This window comes from Phyllostomus hastatus, unplaced genomic scaffold (genome assembly GCF_019186645.2).
Source record: "Phyllostomus hastatus isolate PE091 unplaced genomic scaffold, TTU_PhHast_1.1 phas_contig_40, whole genome shotgun sequence".
NCBI lineage: Eukaryota > Metazoa > Chordata > Mammalia > Chiroptera > Phyllostomidae > Phyllostomus > Phyllostomus hastatus.
Window position 1 is genome coordinate 7,141,030 of NW_025333872.1, and position 22,658 is coordinate 7,163,687.

The window sequence follows — 22,658 nt, forward strand, 5'->3', positions numbered from 1 at the left end:
GAGGCTTTACCCAGATTTAGCCCTAGCTGCACTTGCCCCTTGCCCTCCAGCAAATCGCCTTGCTGATAACTATGGAACAGAGTGCAGGGAGAAAGGAGAAAGTAAGCCAAGAGGAGACCTGGGAGACAGAACCTACTGCCTTGGAAAATCACCATCTGAGAGCTCTTCTTCATTCCTCAGAGGTACCTGTACTGCCCTCCCATGCCCGCTTAGGCACTCAGCTGAATCTGCCCACCCTCACTCCCACCATCTCTGGGAGTGCCTGATTATCCAGGCTCGGTTCATATCAGATCTGAGCATGACAAGTCTAAAGTCACAGTTTTCAAAGTGGTAGAATCTTCCTTTGGCCGTCCAGGTTTTGGAGAATTTGGCCAGCCTCCCACACTACGGATTGTGTGAATTATCTGGTGACCGATGCTATCCTCTTCATCCCACCTCGCTGTCGTTCTGCTTACCAATAATTCCCCAAAGGGGAAGGATGGAGACAAACTTGTACCTTTAGCTTCATTTTTTAGAAACCATGTGAAAAATGTATCTGGGTAACTAGGTAGAAGTACTACCTAGTTACTTTTAAAGTAGAACGAAATGATATTGAACAAAGGGATTATTTGCTTCAAATGCTCTTTCCTCTTCCACATTCTGAGAAAAAGTGGCTTAGTTGGTTGTTTGTGAGAGTCAGAAAGGATCCAATGTTTCATGTGTGACCCCTTTGCCAAACTTCTTATAGAAAACTAGGACACTCGAGTATTATGAAAATGAAGGGACCATACCTTGCACCCCATCTTACACCACCTTCTTCAGATGGGCAGTGGGAATGTTATAGGTGCAAGGTGTGTGTGCCCGATGCTTCAAAAGAGAGGCTAATATTTAATACGTGGGAGTTTAAAGTACAGAAAGGTTTATTGATCAAAAAGTCATCAACCGAGCAGAGAGGAGAAATGATCCTCAAATCCACCTTAAGAGAGCTCAAAATTCAGGAGTCTTTTATGTCAAGAGAAGGGAGGATGGATGAGGCAAGAGGTGGGTGGGGAAAGGGGATCCAAGGAAAAGCTCAAAATTTCTAAATCCCTTTGTTCTTGATGCGCAGCCGATCTGAGTCTGGTTCTAGAGACTCATAGATCTTTCATAAATAATCATTATTTTGTGCACATTTCCCACCTCTTCAAGAAAAGCATCGTTTGGCAAGCGGCTTGCCAAACTTGCAAAAACTCAAGACTCGAGTGGAACTCCTCTAGTTAATTAGCATATGTATAGCAAAAGCTATTAGCCTGAACGCCCTGAGAGGGGAAGCATTTCACTCCCTTGTACCACTGCTGCCCTCAAAGATTTATTGGGGAACTTAATCTAAGCAAAGCACTTGCTCTGAGCACTTTAATCATTAAACTTTCTCAACAGTACTTTGGTGTTGGTATTATTACCTCCTTTATACAAAGTAATTGAGGTTCAAAGAGGTTAGATAACTTCCCCCAGGCCATGTATCCTTGGAGTAAGGAAGGAAATGGTGTTATGTCCCTAAACGGCATTATTCGCCCGTGTAGCACACGTTCGACTTCCCAGAAAGTTCTGAAAACTTTAAGTGCAATGCATGCACCTGCTAATAACCAGTAGGCAGAGGAGAGTGCTCTACGTGAGTGTATGAACGACGTTGCACTACAGCTGAGTTCAGTCCACATTCAAGTGAGGCCGCATAGATGGGTGGAAATACTAGGGTGCCACGGCAGCGGCGTGCGAGGGTAGAGATGCCAAAAGAAGCCGAGAGTGGTGAGCAGCACCAACGCGAAAGCTTCGTGAACGGGAGGGCGAACGGCGCCTGAGAAGTCATCCCGCCTCTAGGGGGTGCCAAGCAAGCGTGGCGAACACCCCAGACCCGCAGGTAGCACGCTCTTTTGCCTCCACCAGTGCTCAGGATCTTGGGATCCGGTGAAAAGCAGTTCTTCAGGTTACAAGTTCCGCACCTCAGAGGCCGCGTAAGTGACCTACCCAGAGGTCCGCCAGTTCTAGGCAGCCAAACCACCTCCCTTTGTGCCCTTGAGGTAACGCGAGAATGGACGGGGTCTGGCTTCTGGGAGGATGCAGGGGGAGGAGGTCCCGGTTCGAGGGCGGGGTTGGAGGTCGGAAGAGGATGGCTGGGGCTCGCAGTCAGGGCCAGCTGACACCACCCTTGCGACCCGGTCAGCGTCCCAGCTGCCCCACCTCCCGCGGGCCTGCCCCCTGCCTGGTCCTCGCCCTTCGGGACGCGGATTACCCTCTCTGGGAGGAATTTTCCCTCTCTCTCCACTCTTTGGCTTTCCCTTCAGGTGGATCCTCTATGGAGCGGTTTCTGGCACGGCTGTGTGACACCAGCGCGTTGCAGCCACTTCCGGTGTGGGAGGGGGACACCACGGGCCACTGTTTCACGCAGCTGGTGCTCAGCGCCCTGCCCCACGCCCTCCTCGCGGTGCTCAGTGCCTGCTATTGGGGGACCCCTAGGTGGGTAGAGACGGGGTGCACACACATCTGTCCGTGTGTGCCTGCAGACCTCTCCCCTAACCCACATCTGCGCGGCAGTGTAATCAGAATGGTGAGGTCTCTGGAATGGGGCAAAAGTAGAATAAAATGTGGGCATTACCACTTTGCAGCAGTGTGGCTGTTTTAGAGCAAGTTTCTTGTCTTTGCTGAGCCTCATAGCATTGTTGGGAAGTTTAAATAAGATAGTGCATTTAAGCATATAGAGCCAGTGCCTGGCACATTTTTAAAAGCTTGGTGTATGGTAGAAATCAACAATTTTGTAGATTTTCAGATGTTCAAACACAGCTGTCATGACTTAGAGGCAAAACTGAGTGAACAATGTTTTTAGCCAAAAAAGGATAATTTGTGTTGAAGAAGTTGTAGGACCAGTTTCTCACCACTTCTGTCTCTTGAAACCTCTGTGTTCCTAAGCTAAGAAAAGAACATACATAGCTGGAGAGGAAGAAGTAGGTAGAGGAAAAGAGCAAAATCACAACCCTAACCCTACCCAGGTTTGGGGCTACAAGGTGCAAGTGCTAAACTCACCTTGGTTTTGTACTCAGTTCCTGTATGGCCAGGCATAGCAAAGTTAGTCTCACTCTGGCTACTGACAAGAGTGTTGTCTCTGCCTTTGGGAGTCCTTAGCCTGATGGATGGAATGTGTCCCTAACCAGGATGAATGAGGGGATTGATGAAGCCCTTCCTTGGGTAAATGAAGCTTTGGGCTTGGAGGAATCCTGTTTTGTCTCTTATGCAGAACGAGACAAAAGAAAAGAGGGTTAGTCAGTCAGCACAGACATCCACAGCCTGCTCAGAGGGGTTCCTTTGGGAACTTGCAGTCTGACAAAAAAGCAAGCAAGAGCGAGCATCATGTAATCAATAGAAATTGTGGTTATCTCACTTCACTCATCAGACTTCTGGGCATTGTTGAAAAGACTTGGGTCCAAAATCTCAAGTGGGAAGGGTCCTTGGAGGGCTCTGGGTCGAGAGTCCTCACTGGTCACTGCACCAATGAGGAAAATGAGATGCACAGGGGGAAAGAGTCGTGGGACTGGCTGGTGGCTGTCTTAGGGCCAGTGTTCCGGCCCCCAAAGGCCCAATGCTCTTTTGTCTCCACATCTTAAGAAACAGAATTATTAAAGGTTGACTTTTATTCCAACATAAACCCCTCCATATAAGTGATCAGCTGGACTTTTTGAAGGAAACCTGGAGCATTTTAACCTACAATTAAAGTTTTCTAGTAACCCACCCCTGCCGACAAAGGAAACAAAGATTTATCCTCATTTTACATGAACTTTCAAGACATTCTAACATTCATTGCTGCAGGTGTGTTTTACACTTGATTTTTAATACAGACAGATCACCCTTTTGTTTATTAAAAACGTGTTTTGCATGCCAAGAAGATATAGGCGAGACTGGAAAGAGGCTTTTCTTCAGCTAAAGGAGTCATGGGAACGATCCACACCATTTTCTACAACCATTGGAAAGACTGAGAGTAGAGTATTCTGAGGCTTCATGAAATTTAGGCTATAAGAGTGTAAAAGGGGTATTTCAGTCAAATTTTTATTCATCTAATAGTGCTTTGGGTGAATTCAAGGATTTAGGTAGATATTTCTGTGAAAATGAATACTCATCCTGTAGTGGTTATCAGTATAAAAATGCAGGATTTTTTTTTTAATTAGACCCTTTATGTTTGGTACAAACTAAACTCAAAACTGTTCATTTCTGTGGTGGAAGACTGATCAGAAATGTTGTGGTTAGATTAGAAAATAGGTTAGGTGAATCCAGGAAGACTTCCTGGGAGAAAAGGCTCTAGGTTCCAGGGTAGTGGTGTTGGAAGTAATGTGTATAGGGGATGAAAGGGAGTTGATTCTCTCCAGGGAAGTGAGTTATTAGAGGGATGTCTGGGCCCTGAATCAGCCATGATGTGCCTCCTTTTCTTTTTCTTCCTTGTCCCCAGGAGTCCAGATTACAACCTACCCTGCAGTCCTGGCTGGCGCCTCCGACTCACAGCCTCTTTCCTGCTCTCCATCTTTCCACTGTTAGACCTCCTTCCAGTTGCTTTGCCACCAGGGGCAGGCCCAGGGCCTGTAGGGCTAGAGGTGCTGGCAGGAGGCGTGGCAGCTGTGGCCTGGATCAGCCACACCCTGGCTTTATGGGTTTTGGCTCATTCCCCTCATGGCCACTCCCAGGGGCCCTTGGCCTTGGCTCTGGCCGCCTTTCTGCTAGCCCCAGCCCTAGTGCTGACCTTGCTGTGGCACTGCCAGCGAGGCACACTTCTGCCCCCACTTCTTCCAGGTCCTCTCTCCCGCCTGTGTCTTCTCATCCTGCAGCTAGCTGCACTTTTGGCCTATGGACTGGGCTGGGCAGTTCCTGGGGGACGCCAGGAATCCTGGGCCCAGGAGCCCCTCCTCCCTGAGAGGCAGGAACCCGAGATAGCTGAAGATGGGGAGAGTTGGTTGTCACGTTTTTCCTATGCCTGGCTGACACCCTTGCTGGCCCGTGGGGCCCATGGAGAGCTCCAGCAGCCCCGGGACATTTGCCGACTTCCCCACAGGTTGCACCCAACCTACCTGGCCCGCGTCTTCCAGGCACACTGGCAGGAAGGGGGCCAGCTGTGGAGGGCTTTGTATGGGGCCTTTGGGAGGTGCTACTTGGCTCTTGGACTGTTGAAGCTGGTGGGGACCATGCTGGGATTCTCAGGGCCCCTGCTGCTGTCCCTGCTGGTGGGCTTCCTGGAGGAGGGGCAGGAGCCACTAAGCAATGGCCTGCTGTATGCCTTGGGGCTAGCTGGTGGGGCTGTGCTGGGCGCTGTGCTGCAGAATCAGTATGGGTATGAGGTGCGGAAGGTAACACTTCAGGCACGGGGGGCCGTGCTGAACATTTTGTACCAGAAGGCTTTACAGCTGGGTCCCAGCCGCCCTCCTGCTGGGGAGGCCCTGAACCTACTGGGCACTGACTCTGAGCGCTTGCTTAGCTTTGCTGGGAGCTTCCATGAGGCCTGGGGCCTGCCGCTGCAGCTGGCCATCACCCTCTACTTGCTGCACCAGCAGGTGGGTGTGGCCTTCGTGGGTGGCCTGATCCTGGCACTGCTGCTGGTACCTGTCAACAAAGTGATTGCCACCCGCATCATGGCCAGTAACCAGGAGATGCTACAGCACAAGGATGCACGGGTTAAGGTAAGGGGCTGCTTGAGGTCCCTCAGCAATCTGGAGACCCCCACCCAGCGTCCCTGTCCCCAGGTCCTGCCATGCACAGTGTCTGAGGGAGTGAGTATGATCTAGAAGTTGAGCTAGACTGGAGAAAGACATGGGTTCACATCCAAGCTTTACCACTTAGTAGAATCACCTCAGACAAGTCACTTAACCTCCTTGGGCCTCCATTTTCTCATCTGTAAAGTGAGGATCATAGTTTGCCTCACAGGGTCATTGTGAGGATCCTGTGAGGTAATGCTCGGTGTGCTGCCAGTCATAAAGTAAACCTCAAATAAATGTGGCTCATTAGTAATATTATAATATTAGTTCATGCAGCCCTAAGCAGCAACCCTAGCGGGTAGACAGTAACCTGTCTGGGACCTAATGAGTTTCTAGTGATAGATCTGGCACCCAAGTCTCCTACCTCCGCATCTAGGGCATAAACCATCCTGTAGCTGCATGTAGGGAAGCCTAAGCCTACTCCAGCTGCCTCTTGGAGGTGGGCTGTGGGGAAAGGGGTAGCTCACTTTCCTTCCTGGGCCAGCTCTTGGTGTTGAGCATCTGGCTGAGTCAGTTCTGGGTTCTGCAATGATTATGGGTAACTTTACACAGGGGCCAGCAGGCCTGGGGGCCTATACAGCATAGCTGGCAACATGTTACTGGAATAGCTCAGAAGGCTAATGGGGAGGGGCTGACCCTGGCAGCTGGTTATAGCAGGAGCCTTTTCCCTACCCATGACAGCCCAGGTCTCCAGGGCCATCTGGGAAGGGTCCCCGTGCCTCCCTGGCTTGCAGGCCGCAGATGTGCAAATGTTAGGATCCAAAGAGTTCCTCTGGCCCTGGCCCCTCTTGCCTGGGCCCCCTGCCTGTCTGACCCTGGGTGGTGGCGTGGCCTCCTACACCTGTATTCTCTGACTGGAGTAGCAGTTCCCATACCACCCAAGCCATGGGCCAGACTGGTGACCAGCCCCCCGAGCTCTTATCTTCTGGCTTTGGGAAGTAATCCTTAGTCCCTCACCTAACAGAATGACTGCTTTTACCTGGGTGTGGTAACCCTCTGCCCTTTGCACTATTTCATCTCTTAGGAAGGTAGGGGGTCCCAGCTTTGACCTGTCCCCAGCTGGAGCATATGGAGAATGAAAAGACTGGGAGGGGAAGCAAACCAGGGCAGAAAAGGGTTTGAGGGTGAAGCTTACAGAAAGAGCTGAGGTGGAGGAGAAAACCAGGGTAGCAAGCACAGAGTGTGTGGGGGCTCAGAGTACTTGACACCAGGAGCCTGGGGAAGACCAGGCAGGGGACAAACACATGAGCAGTGTCTCCACACTGCTTTCTTGTTCCCCATCCTTAGCTCATGACAGAGCTGCTGAGTGGCATTCGAGTCATCAAGTTCTTCGGGTGGGAACATGCACTAGGGGCCCGAGTAGAGACCTGCCGGGCCCAAGAGCTGGGGCGACTCCGGGTCATCAAATACCTGGATGCAGCCTGTGTGTACCTGTGGGCTGCCCTGCCAGTTGTCATCTCCATTGTCATCTTCATCACCTATGTCCTCATGGGACACCAGCTCACTGCCACCAAGGTAGGGACTCAGAAGGGGCAGGGAGGATGGCTGTAGGGAAGCATGGGAGGAAGGCGGCAGCAAGGAGGCTGCAGTGGAGTCGGGAGGTGGGCTCGGGATGGTGGTGCTGGCTGGGAGCGAGGGAGGGAGGGAGGGAGGCAGGCGGATCCCTGGCTGCCTTTCCTTTCCCAACCAAGGCGAATCCTCTGAAGGGACCTTTTTATGGGGCCTCACTTATGTAACCCTTCTGTCTGTGAAGAAATTTCCTTTTACTTCTTCTTTTTTTTTTTAACTTCCAGTCAGGCCCAAGCTCTGTATTAGGTCCCCTTATTATTTTTCTGATGACCTTGGAGGAAAACAAAAATCCACAATCCAATGACATTTCTGCCCAGGGCCGGAGGGTTACTACTTAGAAATTCTGAGGTCTGAGAATGGGCTGGGTCTCCGTGCTTCAGGTATGACATGGATCCCTGGAGGAACATCTAGAATTTGTAGGATTCTGAGAGTGACCACCTTTGCCAACTCTGATGCAAGGATTGTCTTGATGGCCCCTCAGTTCTGTCGCTGCCCTGTTCTTCCCTCCACAGACCCGTCCACAGGGCCGCCCATACAGCAGGCCCTCAGGTGCTTCACCCCCACCCCCTCCCTCCAACCCACGTAGGTATTCACGGCCCTGGCACTGGTACGCATGCTCATCCTTCCTCTCAACAACTTCCCTTGGGTGATCAATGGCCTCCTGGAGGCCAAAGTGTCCTTGGACCGTATCCAGCGATTCCTCGACCTTCCCAACCACAACCCCAAGGCCTACTACAGCCAAGGTAAGGGGAAGCTAGAGGGACACAAGTAAGGGGAAGCCAAGGTAAGGGGAAGCTAGAGGGAACCTGGCACAAGTTGAGGAGGGAGCTGTAGCCCCCTGGGCACCGTACACAGATGCTACCAAGAGAAGCTAGAGGCAACGGAATCCAGGTAGAGCAGGTGGCCATTTCCTGGGGAGAACCTTCAGACTAAGACTGAAGCTGAATCAGCCCTGGGCAAACAGATATGGGGCAGGCAAGCTAACGACATGCCCCTGGTTCACCCTCCCCAAAGCAGGTAGGTGGTGCATTAGAAGGCCAAGGTGAGTGTTGTCTGCCCTGTTCAGATCCCCCCACAGAGCTATCTACAGTGGTGGAGCTACATGAAGCCCTGTTTTCTTGGGACCCCATTGGAACCAGCCAAGAGACCTTCATCAGTCACCTTGAAGTGAAGAAGGTTTGTTGGTCACACAACCTAGGAGAGTCCCCAGATTAATGAGGACAATGGGGACTCAGTGGCAGATGAATGCAGATGGAGCCAATCATAACTAGATGGCCCTGTAGCTGTACTTACCAAGGGAAGGACTAGAGAGGTTTTGGTGAGTAGGGTCTAATCAAGGAAGGGATGCCACCTCATCTGGGAATGTCATTTCTCTGCACACAGCTTTCACAGAGCAGTCATGTCTCTCTGGTCTTTGGACAGCTCACACCCACCCAGTCCAGACCAGCGAGTGCATTTGTCTGCTGGATCCTCCATGACCCCTAGGGGCCGTCCAGTTCAGAACAGACCCCAGAACTTATCCAGCATCCCCCCAGGGCTGAGGACCGGGAAAGGCCCAGCAGTGGCCCAGCAACCCCTTCTGAAAAGGGTTTTGCAAATGGAATAGATAATCCTCTGCAGCCTGGCGAAAGGAATCACACCCTGTGATTCACACCACTGGCACACATTCTCAAAGAAGCACTTGAAAAACATTCCTGGCAAGAGAATGACTCCTGTTCGCCCCAGTCTTGAGTGTTCACTCTCCCCTGACCCCTGCCCCACCCTTTGCCCCACATCTCAACCCAGCATTCTCCAGTGGTGCCTGAGCTGTCTCCACCACACTTGGCCCACGTTTCTGGCTCAGGCTGTATGTTTGTTTTTCCTCTTAGTTCAGGCAAGATAAGGCTGGGATTTTTCAAAGGAATTTTGCTAACGTGTCAGTTGGGCTTTTTTTGGATAGAAATCATAGAAATCCACTGGAGCTAGCTTAAGCAAATAAGAATGTATAACAAGGGTACAGAGATGAACTGCAGAGTCCAAAACCAAGCACGCAGCCCAACCTCAGGAGCAGCCCAGAACCAGGCCTCGACTTGCAGAGAGCTCTTTCCTTCTGTCTGCTATTTTCCTCTGTATTGGCCTCACTGTTCTCTCTCTGAGGACTCACTCTTTGTTGAGCAGAAGACAGGACTACAGAGAGCCCTTCTACTTACCAGCTGTAGCCAGAGCTAAGGAGCATTCCCAGGGAAGGGTCTCAGATTGGTCTGGTACCTGCTGGTAGATGGGTCAGCCCTGGCTGGCTGGCTGGGCAGGGGCATCACAGACAGAGCTTCTGGGAGCTCTGCCTGTTTCTAGAGAAGGATTTTGATTTCTTTTTGTACAAGGACCTAGCTCTATGAATGTATATTACAACTAAGAAATGAAGGGAACACAAAAATTTAAACTGCAAATCACAGAAATGGACACTTCTGAAAACACTGCTTTTTGCCCTGGGGTATCAGAAGTCTAGCAGCAGGTAGACTTAGCCAGCCCGGCAGCTGGGCCCCAGAGCCTGACGTCCTTTCCTCCCCTCTCACCATTCTGGAATGCTGTCTTAGAGCTTTCCTTGGAAGTTCTTGGGCAGTTTTCCTCAGGGCAAATTCTTTCCCTACAGACTAACTGGGGCCTAGAAAGAAACCTCCGTGGGATGATTGGCAGCCCAGGGCCTCAGGAAGGAGAACTGACACTTGCTTGTGTGGATTTTTTATAGGGTGCCCTCGTGGGCATCGTGGGGAAGGTGGGCTGTGGGAAGAGCTCTCTGCTGGCCGCTATCGCTGGGGAGCTTCACAGGTAAGCAACCTCGAGTGTCCCTGTCCTCAGCTCTGCCCTTCAGCGAACACTTACCTGGCCCCTGTTATGTGGTGGACACCTTTTTTAGGGGCCAGAGATGCCAAGATGACGAAGACATGGTCCCTTTCTTGGGAGAGTTTTCAGTCTGGAAAGGGGGAGACAGTCAAAGTGAGTTATCATAATCATCACATCAGAGCGTTTTGAGTGTTATAATAGTGAGTGAAGAAATGAGTGAAAACATCCAGCATTGCCGCTCTTTGAGAAAGTGTGGCTGTGCAGGGAAGGGACCCAGGGAAGAGCCGAGGTGTGAGGGCAGGTCTTCTTTCACAGTGAGAATGCACGAGTCCAGGATAGCGGCCACCACTCTCTTCTGAGCTTCTGAGCACATGTAGATAAGACAGCTGCTTGGCTTCAGTCAAAGAGCAATTCCTTCCCCTCCCTATTCAGAATGAGCCCACAGCCTCATTTAGGACCTCTCCACCTCCATGGCTGCCAACTCAGAGAGCCATGCGACATGAAGGGGGCCCTCTGTAGGGGCTGGGCATGGAGAGACTCCGTCTGGAGCCAGCCCTCACGCCACTGGCCTGGCTCTCTGCAGGCTGCGTGGACGGGTGGCAGTGTGGGGGCTGTCCAATGGCTTTGGCTTGGCCACCCAGGAACCCTGGATCCAGTTTGCCACCATCCGAGACAACATTCTCTTTGGGAAGACATTTGATGCCCGGCTGTATAAGGAAGTGCTAGAGGCCTGCGCCCTCAATGACGACCTCAGTGTGAGTGCCTGGCCCAGAAACCTCTTGGCCACCTGCTTCCTCATGTCCCTCACACCTCAAGTCTGAGACTTGCTACCCTGGGAAGGCGTTGCTTCCACTCAGGCATCCTCACCTAGGACTGGCCATCAGGCTTTGGTCCCCCTCACCCCCCGAGTGCTCAGCAGTCCAGTTCCTCGTTCTACGTGGGGCTCAGGGGGGCGGTGGTGGCGGTGTTCCACAGAGCAGTGGGGGAGCCCCGAGTTGTCTGGGGTGGGGAAGGGCTCCCTATGAGGCTTAGTTCTGCATAGGTCTGACGGGCAGTTCTTTTTTTATAATTTTTAAAAATATTTAACTTACTTATTTTTAGAGAGAAGGAAGGGAAGGATAAAGAAAGGGAGAAAAACATTGGTGTGCAAGAGAAACATCAGTTGGTTACCTCTTGCATGCCCTCAGTTGGGACGCAACCCAAGCATGTCCGCTGACCGAGAATTGAGCCAGCGACCCTTTTGGTTTGTGGGACAGCGCCCAACCCACTGAGCCACACTGGTTGGGGATGACTAGCAGTTCTTATTCAAGAGCCCCTCCCTTAGTTCCCGGTGGGGAGATTTGGGAGAGTCAGGGTTACTCTAGGGAAGCCTAAGGAACCCTTTAGATCCCCTGTACCCAGAGTACTAAATTTAGGGGTGGTGAGATTCCACATTTCTCCCATGATTTCCCCACCCAACCCCTATATCCCTGCACCACTGGGACTGTAGCAGTGAGGACTGTCCTCACCGCTACCCTGTCCAGGTAATTGTGGCACTTTGCTGGAAAGGAGGACCTTTGATTTTGACCGTGGAACATCCTAGGTCCATTTATTATTTGTTTCTACATGAAGCATTTCCCAAATATTACCAGGAACTGTTCTAGACACTAAGAAAAGAGACGGAATAGCAGAGCTGCTCAGAGGACACGCCATCTGGTGGACTACAGGCACTTCCTCTGGTATAGGGACCCCTTAGCTAAGGAGGCCACTCCTGACGCCACAGGAAGGCTCGAGGTGCATTCCTTCCTGAAAACCCTGTGAAAGCTTCTGCATCATGCCCATCATCATCCTTGCCTGTTAAGAAGGCAGAGTAGTGTGCAGGAGTGGTTAAGAATCTGTGTTCGTGTTTTGCCCCATATTAGCTGTGGAACAACCTTGGGCAAGATAGTGGCTCTGTCTGAGCTTTGGTCTCATCCGTGAAAAGGAAATAATACCATCTTCATAAGGCTGTCAAGGGGATGGGATGAGATGATGCCTGTAAAGTGCTAAGCACAAAGTAAATGTTCAATAAATGCTGGTTATTACTGGAATGTGGCTTATGCTCGCTGCCTTGCTCCCTCAGATTCAAGACCAGTTTTTTCAAGCTCCCTGACTTGTTTCTATGCAAAGGGATAGGAAATGGGGTAGAAAGTATTGGGGAGCTCGCTGACCAACACTGAGGGGCCTGTCCCATCAGATCCTTCCTGCTGGAGACCGGACAGAGGTGGGAGAGAAGGGTGTGACCCTCAGCGGGGGACAGCGGGCCCGGATCGCCCTTGCTCGTGCTGTGTACCAGGTGAGTTAGATGTGGGGGAGCGCAGAGCCTTGGGAACTCACTCAGAAGGCATGGGATGGAGTATTGTCATCAGTATCTAATTTTCCCCCCTCCCCTCCATGCTCCTGAGTTGTTGGTCCCTTGGCCATCCCATTCTCCTTTTGCAGATTCAGGGCAGAATTAAAGGTCCTTTAAAGACTATTATGTGCCTTGAGGCTCTGGGACCAAGCAAGTCTGAGCACTTGCCCTGGGGCACTGGCCTTGTTTGACTGGAGGAAAGTCCACCTCAGGTCTCACCTCCTTCTCTTCCTCTGAACTGTCCTCTCTGACTCTCTCAAGGTCATGTCCTAGGAGAGGTCTGGGTTCTGGCCAGAGGACCTAGGGCTTGGTGTCCATGGTGCCCCCACTGCTCTCTAGGAAAAGGAGCTCTATCTCCTCGATGACCCTCTGGCTGCTGTGGATGCAGACGTGGCCAACCACCTGCTGCATAGGTGCATCCTGGGAGCGCTGAGCCACACCACGCGGCTGCTGTGCACCCACCGCACCGAGTACCTGGAGAAGGCTGACCTGGTGCTGCTGCTGGAGGCTGGGCGCCTGGTCCGGGCTGGTAATGTGGTCTGCAGGGCAGGAGCCGGCCAGTGAGGGAGCCATCTACCTGGGCGTAACTGGGGAAGAGGGACAGATGGAGTGTCAAGGGCAGGCTCTGCCACCCCTCTGTGTGTGGCCTGTTCATCCTTCTTTCTAATGGGAGCCTCTGTCCTGCCTTCCCAGAACCCATGTGAGGAAATGGGGGCTGGAGGGGAAGGAGACACTGGCAAAAGGGCCCGGTGGCTTGGGGACTTGGGATTTGTGACTGGGCGTGTTGGGAACTTAGACGCCCAGGATCACTGAGAATAGTCGGGTGCCCTTGGAGAAAACAATTTTAGAACAGTCTTTTATTTTTAAAAAAATCCCAAAGGATTATTATCCAGAGGGACATGACTGTCTGCAAGTTTACTGGCAGAGAAATGGAGGACATGAGGCTCCACCAGAGTGTTAGGAATTTTCTGAGGTGTAAGAAGAAAGCTCAGCAGTACTGAGAGGTGACTCTGGACAGAGTGCTCACAGGTACTATGACTCTCCTAGGGGTGAATCTTTTATTTTTTCTTCTTTTTTAATATATTTTATTGATCATGCTATTACAGTTGTCCCGTTTTCCCCCATCACTCCCCTCCACTTTGCACACCCCCTCCAAACCACATTCCCTGCCTTTAGTTCATATCCATGTGTCATACGAATAAGTTCTTGGCTTCTACATTTCCCATACTGTTCTTACCCTCCCCCTGTCTATTTTCTACCTACCAAGTCTGATGGGAACTCCTTTGTAGGTAACTGTCTCCTTTTCTCTTGCTGCTTTTAAGATTCTCTCCTTATCTTTCATTTGGGTAATGTAATTATGATGTGCCTTGGTGTGTTCCTCCTTGGGTCCAACTTCTTTGGGGCTCTCTGAGCTTCTTGGACTTCCTGGAAGTCTATTTCTTTTCCCAGAATGGGGAAGTTCTCCTTCATTATTTGTTCAAATAACTTTCCCATTTGTTGCTTTTCCCCTTCTGGTACCCCTATAATTTGGATGTTGGAATGTTTAAAGATGTCCTAGAGGTTCCTAAGCCTCTCCTCAGTTTTTTGAATTCTTATTTCTTCATTCTTTTCTGATTGGATGTTTCTTTCTTTCTTCTGGTCTACTCCATTGATTTGAGTTCCAGTTTCTTTCCCATCACTATTGTTTCCCTGTACATTTTCCTTTATTTCACTTAGTGTAGCCTTCATTTTTTCATCTAATTTGTGACCAAATTCAACCAATTCTGTGAGCATCCTGATCACCAGTATTTTGAACTGTGCATCTGATAGGTTGGCTATCTCTTCGTTGCTTAGTTGTATTTTTTCTGGACCTTTGATCTGTTCTTTCATTTGGGTCATTTTTTTTTTTTTTTTGTCTTGATGTGCCTGTTATGTAGTGAGGGGCAGAGCCTTAGGTGTTCACCAGGGTGGGGCAACCCAATTGCTGTGTTGTGACGCTGTATGTGGGGCAGGGGTCTGAGAGGGAACAGTGGTGCTTGCTCTGCTCTCTGCTGATTTCAATCATTCCCCCCCACCCCGCTTCCCACAAGCAAAGTGGGCCCTTCTGGTGCTGATTCCACGGTCGGTGGGCTTGTGTATGTTCTAGGACCCTCTGGGTCTCTCCAACAAACTCTCCTGTGAGGCTGGGAGTTTCTCCCGGCCCCTCAACCCCCAGAGGTGTTTTCAGTTGGTATTTTGAAGCTTTATTTCCTGGCACTGGGACCCTGGGTTGCACCATTTGTCTCCCCAGTTTCGCCTGGTTTATGTGTGCAAGAAGGTGGAACCGCCTAGTCCGCTAGCTGCCTTGTGCGCAGCACCCCTCCACAATCTGCTGCTTCACTGGGTCTGCCTGCTGCCGCCTTGCGTGCCTGGGGTCTGCCAGCCACTGCTTTGCTGTGACCCCTTTCCACCCGGCTGCTGAACTCCGCCTCTCGTACCGGTCTGGATGAATGTTTCTTCTTTAACTCCTTGGTTGTCAGACTTCCATACAATTCAATTTTGTGTCGGTACTGGTTGTTTTTTGTTTCTAAATTGTTGTTGTCCTTATTTTGGTTGTGCAAGGAGGCACAGTGTGTCTACCTATGCCTCCATCTTGGCCGGAAGTCGGGTGAATATTTTCTGTCTGTGCTGATTGGACTCCAGACACAGAGGGGACAGGCTTGATGGTCCTGCCCAGACTTTGGGGATCCAGGGCAGAGCTCTGCTAGGGTGGGTCCAAAAAGAATTGGGGGTGGGGGTGGATTGGCACACATATTTAGAAAAGCCTAGTATATTTCTAGAATAGCCCCTTCCTAATCTCCCCTGCTACCTTCTAGGGCCTCCCTCTGAGATCCTGCCATTGGTGCAAGCTGTTCCCAAAGTCTGGGCTGAGGATGGGCAAGAGTCTGACTCAGGTATGGACCGAGGATGGCAGGAGGTGGCTTGCTCCTCACCATGACACTGGAGAGAGATGATTTCTACAGAGCTCGCCTGCCCCTCTGAAACACAGATTTTCAACTGTCAGCCTGCAAGCTTAGTCCCCCTGACCTCCCTGATCTTCCCAGCCACAGCCCAGTCCATGCGGAGCCCAGAAAAAACAAAGGAGGGGCTGAAGGTGGAGGAGGGTGCATCTGGCCGCCTGCTGCAGGAAGAAAGCAAGAAGGAGGGCGCTGTGGCCTTCCACGTGTACCGAGCGTACTGGAGAGCCATAGGTGTGGGCCTGGCCTTGGCCATCCTTTTTTCGCTGCTTCTCATGCAAGGTAGGAATAAACCCCAGAGGCCCTTATCCCACCCGCAGCCCTGTGTTCTAGATCCCCACATCCTTCACCTTGTACCAACCCTTACAAAGTGCAGAGACTCACCAGGCATGGTGACAGCTGGGACAATAGGCCTGCCCCCACTTCTGAGAGAATCCTAGAGACCAGACAGATGCACTCCATAGCCATCTTCTGATCAGTCCCATCCAGCAGAGCTGAGATCACATTCTCCCCAGACCTGTGGGGTGACAAACCCAGGAACGAAGCACACGCCAGGGAGGACGTGGAATGGTGGCAGGGCAGGGAGGGCCAGCAGAGCGAAGAAGGGTAGAAACTAGAGTCAAGGGTAGAGGATTAGAATAAAGGGGGTGAGTCTCTCTCACAACTTTCTCGTTCCCATCCCCACCCAGCCACGAGGAACGCTGCCGACTGGTGGCTCTCCCACTGGGTCTCTCAGCTGAAGACAGCCGGCAATGACTCCCAGGAGGTGGCAGCCCCCATCACCCTGGACTCCACAGGGCTCCTCTCTGCTCAGCTGCTCCTCTTCTCCCCCAGAAGCTTCTAGTGAGTGACGGGGCTGGGGCCATCAGAGTGGTTGCCAGGCAGGCAGTGAAGAGTTGCAGGACTGTGTCTCTGGAGAATGGGGGCAGTGGTGTGGGGGAGGGGAGGGAGCCCCCAGTGGCCCTACTTCTGGTTACCCACAGCCTCCTCCCCACCACCCAGCACCTCAGTGTTCCTGCTGCCTAAAGCTGCCCCCAATGGCTCCTCAGATGTCCGTTTCTACCTCACTGTGTACGCGACAATCGCTGGTGTCAACTCCCTCTGCACCCTTCTCCGAGCACTGCTCTTTGCAGCAGGCACCCTCCGAGCGGCCGCCACCCTGCACCGCCGCCTGCTGTGTCGAGTTCTTATGGTGAGGGGATGAGAGGGTGGGGGTGGTGTGGGGAGCCCTCCCCATGCCTGGGCTTCATCGGGGGCCCCAGCCTACCTCCTAGTCCTCGGGAGAATATAGCCCCAAACAGGTGCATGCAGCACTTGACAACTCGAGACCTGGAAAGGCCGAGAGCAGAGAGGCTGCTGGGCTTCAAACCCAGTTACTTAACCCTACAGTGTTCTCCTCTGTAACACGGGGAGAAGAGATTCATCCTCACAGTCACTTCCCTTTCGGACTGTGTGCAGAGGGCTGAGCTAACTGCCCCTTAGTTCATGCGAAGTCCCTTTGGGGTTTTGCTTATTTATCCATCTATTTCTTTTCTACATACCCTTTCTTCATTTCCCCTCCTTTCCTTGAACAGCAACCATTCTAAGTGTGTTCAATATGTATCTTTTTGTCTTTTTGTGAAACGCCTATGTTTTGTGTTCATTTATTTTTATAAGTGAAATTTTATTTATTTAGGACTGTTTCTAAGAACCTTCCTGGTTGCTATGCGTATATCTATTCTAGTCTGTTGCTTATCCATTGACTTAGTATGAGGATTAAATTAATTAGTATACGGAAAGTGCTTAGGACAGTGCCTGGCACATACTAAGTGCTCAATCGGCAATTACTATTAATGTTGTTATTAAAGCCCTTTCTTGTCCTGTATCTTATTTGGGTTTATAATAACCCTGTGAGGTAGGTGTTATCACCCCTATTTTACAGATGAGGAAACAGAGGCTCTGAGGATGCAGGTGACCTGGGCAAAGCTATTTCCCCAGAGAGCCAGGCTGTGAACCCAGTGCTGTGTAGGTCTTTCCATTGCCTGTCAGGGATCAAGCAGCACGCCGGTCTGCCTCTCCTCCAGGAGCCAAGTAGGGGACATCTTCAAGCTGTGAGGGAATTCGTTTAGCATAAACCGTCATTAGGAGGTGCTTCAGAAAGTCCTTCATCTAGTCTCCTGCCTTAAGATAGGAGTGTTCCCCAAGTAACAGTGGAGAGTTGGGGGACGGGGAAGGTGGGGAAAGGGAAAGAGGGCTATACTTAATGAGACTGTACCTCCCATTAGTAGACCAAGTATTGGACAGTCACTGAGCACTTCTTCCATGCCTGGCAGACTGTGCTGAGGACCTGACTGCTACCTATGTGGCCTTTAATCCTGCTAATAGCCCTGTCAGATGCAGTTCCATTATTAGCCCTGTATTTGAAATGAGGAACAGGGGCCTTTAATAGATTAAGCCTCTTGCCTGGGGTTTCACATCTACTAAATGGCAGAACTGGCATCCCAGTAGCAGTCTGACTCCAGAGGCTTGGTGCATAACAATGAGACAATACAACTTGGACCGCTGCTCTCGCCATTCTGTCCAGCCCTGGGTAATCGGGGTGTTCCTCCTGACATCTAACTAAGTCTCACTCACTGGCCTGAAGTCCCCATATTCTGGCAAGAGGCATAGGCATGTGTAGCATAGAGGTAGTGGAATGGCTCAACATGGCCTCTCAGGGTCACCACTGACCAGAGGGACAGTCTCTCTTTTCTACGGTGGGATCGTCTTCTCCAGGCTCCACCTGTCCATCCTCTCTGTCCCCTTCCTATTCTCTACCTCGGGCCTCCCTCCATACCCACCTCCCCCACCTCGGGCCTCCCTCCATACCCACCTCCCCCAGGATGGCCCAATCCCCGCCCCCTTCTGCCAGCCCTGCCCTTGCCCAACCACACCCCTTCTCCCAGGCACCAGTGACTTTCTTCGACTCTACTCCTATGGGCCGTGTCCTAAACCGCTTCTCCTCTGACGTGGCCTGTGTGGATGACAGCTTGCCTTTCATCCTCAACATCCTCCTGGCCAACTCAGTGGGCCTGCTGGGCCTCCTGGCTGTGCTGGGCTCTGGCCTGCCCTGGCTGCTGCTGCTGCTACCGCCTCTGAGCCTTATCTACTACCGAGTGCAGCGCCGTTACAGGGCCTCCTCACGGGAGCTGCGGCGCCTGGGCAGCCTCACCCTGTCTCCACTCTACACCCACCTGGCCGACACCCTAGCTGGCCTCCCTGTGCTCCGGGCCACTGGGGCCGCTGACAGGTGTGTGGGATCTGCCTCTCCCAACCAGGGCCGGGGGGATGAGGTGGTGGGGCAGGGGGCAGAGAGTCCCTTAAGAAGAAAGGCACATGGGGAGGTGGGCTTTAGGTCTCCTGAGAAGGGAAAGGTGGGTGAGGGCACTAAGGGAAAGAGGAAGGAAACAGAGAAAAGGGCTAGTGAGGCAGAGCAGCCCCCCATGAAAGGGCACACTGACCTCTCCAGACTCTGAGGTGAGGCCTGTGGGTGTATGGATCAGCTCCAGGAAGGAGCTGTGTTGTGGGGGAGTCTGGGCAAGTCATTGCCACAGTGGAGTGGCCTCACTTCCCTCCCGGTCTCCCCCAGGTTTGAAGAGGAGAACCAGAGGCTCCTGGAGCTAAACCAAAGGTGCCAGTTTGCATCCAGTGCCACAATGCAGTGGCTGGACATTAGGCTCCAGCTCATGGGGGCTGCAGTGGTCAGTGCCATTGCCGGCATCGCCCTGGTGCAGCACCAGCAGGGCCTCGCTGACCCAGGTACTGCCCCGGGACCTTCATGCTCACCTCAGAAGCATGTAATTCCCATCCCCTGGCCCAGACCTCTTCCTGCACTGTCACCCAGCACTTTCACCTGCCACCCAGGGCTTCCTGTGAGGATATGTTGTGATTCTCCTGCCCCCCGTTTTAGAGTTGAGGAAACTGAGACTCAAGAAGTGACCGACCCAGGTGATGGTGGATCCCGTACTAGCACTAGTCTTCTGACTCCGCCCCTTTCCTGCTCCACCCCCAGCACTCTGCCAGGCCCACCTGTCTGCCACCTGTCATTCCCCATAGCCTCTCCAGACCCACTCCACTGCCTTGCATCCAGCTCGCTGTGGTGCTGGTCTGGTGCTGGCATCTTCCTGCTTCTCTGCTGGTCTTTAAATGCCCGTAGTCCACAGCTTCAGTTGCCCATATTCTGCCTCACTCCTCCATGCCTCCCAGTGTCCAAGCCTCCCCTAGCGGCTGGTGTTCCTCTCCTGCTAGGACTGGTGGGCCTGTCACTGTCTTATGCCCTGTCCCTGACGGGTCTGCTCTCGGGCCTGGTGAGCAGCTTCACGCAGACAGAGACTATGCTGGTGAGTGTCGAGCGGCTGGAGGAGTACTCCTGTGACGTGCCCCAGGAGCCCCAGGGCCAGCCGATGCAGGTAGGCCTGCACCTCCGCCCCTGGCCTGGTGCTGGTGCCCTGAAGGATCCTCCTGATGGCCCAAGTTCCGTTCACTCCTTGCCACTTTTCTCAGCTCCTCTGATGCCCCTGTGTGATCCCCCCTTGCTTCACTGTGTCCCTCATCGTTGTGTCTGTCCTCCCTTCTCTCCTTTACTTGCCTCATTTCTCCCATCTTTGCTCGCACACCATCTATTTCTCATTATTCCCTCCTCCTTCCACTCTCCAACCCCCCTTCTCCTCCCTGTGTCTCCCATTTTCACCCGTCTCCTTCTCCCACCCACAAACCCCACCAGCTAGGCACTGGCTGGCTGACCCAGGGGAGCGTGGAGTTCCAGGATGTAGTGCTGGTGTACCGGCCAGGGCTGCCAAATGCCCTGGATGGGGTGACCTTCCGCGTACAGCCTGGAGAGAAGCTGGGCATCGTGGGCCGCACGGGCTCTGGCAAGTCTTCCCTGTTGTTGGTGCTCTTCCGGCTGCTGGAGCCCAGTTCGGGGCGAGTGCTCCTGGACGGAGTGGACACGAGCCAGCTGGAGCTGGCTGAACTCAGGTCTGGGGTAGCGAGAAGAAGAGAACCAGACTACTGGCACTTAGAAGGAGGCCCAGCCAGGAAGGCTTTACGTAAGCTTAGGGCAGCCAGGGTTGGCTGGCGGTGAGAAGGTGGATAGGACAAGCAGGCGAGGAGAGCGAGCCCAGTACTCAGGTCCAGGATTAGAGCTGTGGGCTCGAGGTCTTTACTCTGACCCAGGCCCACCTTTCCAGCTTCATCTTTCTTGTACTTCCCAGTATGCCCCCTGCATTCTAGACCACCCGTCCCTGCACCCAGAATCAGAGCCTCCCCATGCTTCACCCGGCACTCATCCCCCAGCCCTTGGGCTTGGCAGGTGGTGCTCTGGACAGCTCAAGACCTGGGCCAGTTGCCTCTGGCCACAAGAGGCCACATCTGGGGCTAAACACCCTCCACCACCCCCAGGTTAGCCTAGTATCATTTTCTCTGAGTTCCAGGATGTAGGAAAGGTAGGGGAGCTCTGTTCCAAAGCCTGTTACTGACCCCAGGCCCTGGCCCCACTTTTGCTGCCTTTTCCAACTCATGGCAGCCTTACAATAGAGCCCACCCATGGCTCCACAGGACCCGTTTCCAGGCCCTCCAACCTTGACATGTCCCCGCCCTACTATTCGAACTCTGCTCATTCCTTGCCACTGCTGCTGGCCCAGTCACTGCAGGAGTCAGGGCGACACCGTTAACCCACTCTTGTTCTCCGTGCATGGTGGCCCAGGGAGATGTAAGCTCCTTAAAGACAGAGTCTAGGCCTTGGTTTCTCTGGTTTTCCTCAAAGCACCTGCATGGTTCTAGAACATGGCTGACTAACTGGGGCACAGAGTGAGGGTCGCATTCAGGTCTTCTCCCCAAGCTTTCCTGGGGGTACTGGACCTACAGCTAAAACCTGTGCTGGGCGCAGCAGTGACCACATCTTCAGCCTAGACCCCATATGCGGTCCCCTCCTTGTTCCCCAGATCCCAGCTGGCTATCATCCCCCAAGAGCCCTTTTTGTTCAGTGGGACTGTTCGGGAAAACCTGGACCCCCGCGGCCTGTATGAGGACCTGGCCCTGTGGCAGGCTGTGGAGCAGTGCCACCTGAGGGAGGTGATCACATCCATGGGTGAGTACCAGGCCCTACCTTGCAGAGTGGAAGAGGAGGAAGCAGGGAGGGGGCAGGGAGAGGCCTGGGACCCAGAGGTGAAGTGCTGTGCCTTGCAGGTGGTCTGGATGGTGAGCTGGGCGAGGGGGGCCGGAGCTTATCGCTGGGGCAGAGGCAGCTGCTGTGTCTAGCCAGGGCTCTCCTCACAGATGCCAAGGTAAGGTGAGAGGAAGGGACATTCGAGAGGGCCGGGAAGAAGGCAGAGGCATGTGAAGGGTGAGGAAGTGAGTTGGGGAGAGGTCTCAGGGGACCAAGTTAGTTTTCGTTTTAGAGCTGGAGGTGGGGCACTGTAGGCTGGGCAGGGCCCAGCTGCAAGGTGGGTGCTGGTGCTTGGGCAGGAGCCAAGACTAACCCTCTTCCCTGTCTTCCCGCCCACCTCTCCACATGTCCCAGGTCCTGTGCATCGATGAGGCCACAGCAAGTGTGGACCAGAAGACAGACCAGCTGCTCCAGCAGACCATCTGCAAACGCTTTGCCAACAAGACAGTGCTGACCATTGCGCACAGGTGTGCAAGTATCTAGCGTGAGACTCTGGTCAGAGGCTATGGTGTCAGGTACCCCAGGGGCCAGGGCCCTAGAGATTCCAAACTCCTGTGAACCTCAGCTCCTTGTTCTCCTAGCACATTGTCCGAAGGAACCTGCGGCCCCCACCCCCATAGAGCATAAAGTCCGTGGGCAGAACAGTGGTGTCCGAGGGAGGAGAGGAGGGAATGAGGGTCAGCTTTCTGCTGTAGGATGTTGCTCTCCATCCCTCTCACAGACCACTCTTCCCACACAGGCTCAACACTATCCTGAACTCTGATCGGGTGCTGGTGCTGCAAGCTGGGAGGGTCGTGGAGCTGGACTCCCCGGCCGCCCTGCGCAACCAGCCGCACTCTGTGTTCCAGCACCTGTTGCAGAGCAGCCAGCAGGGAGCCTGCTCCTCCCCATGAGGACCCAGCAGGGTCCCCACCCTCCAGGGTCTCCCCTCTGCTGGGTGTCTGAGAGCTGATGTGTGTTTACATTCTCCCCCGTGGCTCTACCTCACCGGCACTCCC

The 22,658-nt window shown here is 52.9% G+C and overlaps 1 protein-coding gene across 7 annotated transcripts; it reads left to right on the plus strand.

Annotated features, from left to right (window-relative positions):
* Positions 1-1,813: 1,813 nt before the first annotated feature.
* Positions 1,814-22,647, plus strand: ABCC10 (ATP binding cassette subfamily C member 10). 7 transcript variants are annotated; one of them, XM_045842874.1, is made up of 22 exons: positions 1,814-2,033; positions 4,448-4,528; positions 5,541-5,666; positions 7,029-7,256; positions 7,897-8,053; positions 8,377-8,486; positions 10,036-10,115; positions 10,714-10,885; positions 12,346-12,444; positions 12,841-13,030; positions 15,336-15,413; positions 15,564-15,758; positions 16,166-16,319; positions 16,479-16,668; positions 18,401-18,744; positions 19,084-19,253; positions 19,743-19,903; positions 20,218-20,471; positions 21,437-21,582; positions 21,681-21,778; positions 22,015-22,127; positions 22,400-22,647. In XM_045842874.1, exons 3-22 carry the CDS (start codon positions 5,619-5,621, stop codon positions 22,551-22,553), a joined length of 3,141 nt encoding a protein of 1,046 aa, XP_045698830.1. In that variant the 5' UTR covers positions 1,814-2,033; positions 4,448-4,528; positions 5,541-5,618; the 3' UTR covers positions 22,554-22,647. The 7 variants fall into 7 exon arrangements, with proteins under 7 accessions (XP_045698830.1, XP_045698831.1, XP_045698833.1 ...); XM_045842873.1 differs by lacking the exon at positions 1,814-2,033 and adding exons at positions 2,114-2,171; positions 2,298-2,469 and having other exon boundaries at positions 4,448-5,666; positions 21,681-21,783; positions 22,400-22,538; XM_045842872.1 differs by lacking the exon at positions 1,814-2,033 and adding exons at positions 2,117-2,171; positions 2,298-2,469 and having other exon boundaries at positions 4,448-5,666.
* The last annotated feature ends 11 nt before the right edge of the window (positions 22,648-22,658 follow it).

What these genes read in the sequence shown, in the direction of transcription:
- ABCC10 (XM_045842872.1), top strand. Translation starts at nt 2,123, where the DNA reads ATGGCTGGGGCTCGCAGTCAGGGCCAGCTGACACCACCCTTGCGACCC. An exon ending in GTCACCTTGAAGTGAAGAAG is followed by an intron (nt 8,487 to 10,035) that starts GTTTGTTGGTCA and finishes GATTTTTTATAG; the next exon opens with GGTGCCCTCGTGGGCATCGT. An exon ending in TGGGCGCCTGGTCCGGGCTG is followed by an intron (nt 13,031 to 15,335) that starts GTAATGTGGTCT and finishes GCTACCTTCTAG; the next exon opens with GGCCTCCCTCTGAGATCCTG.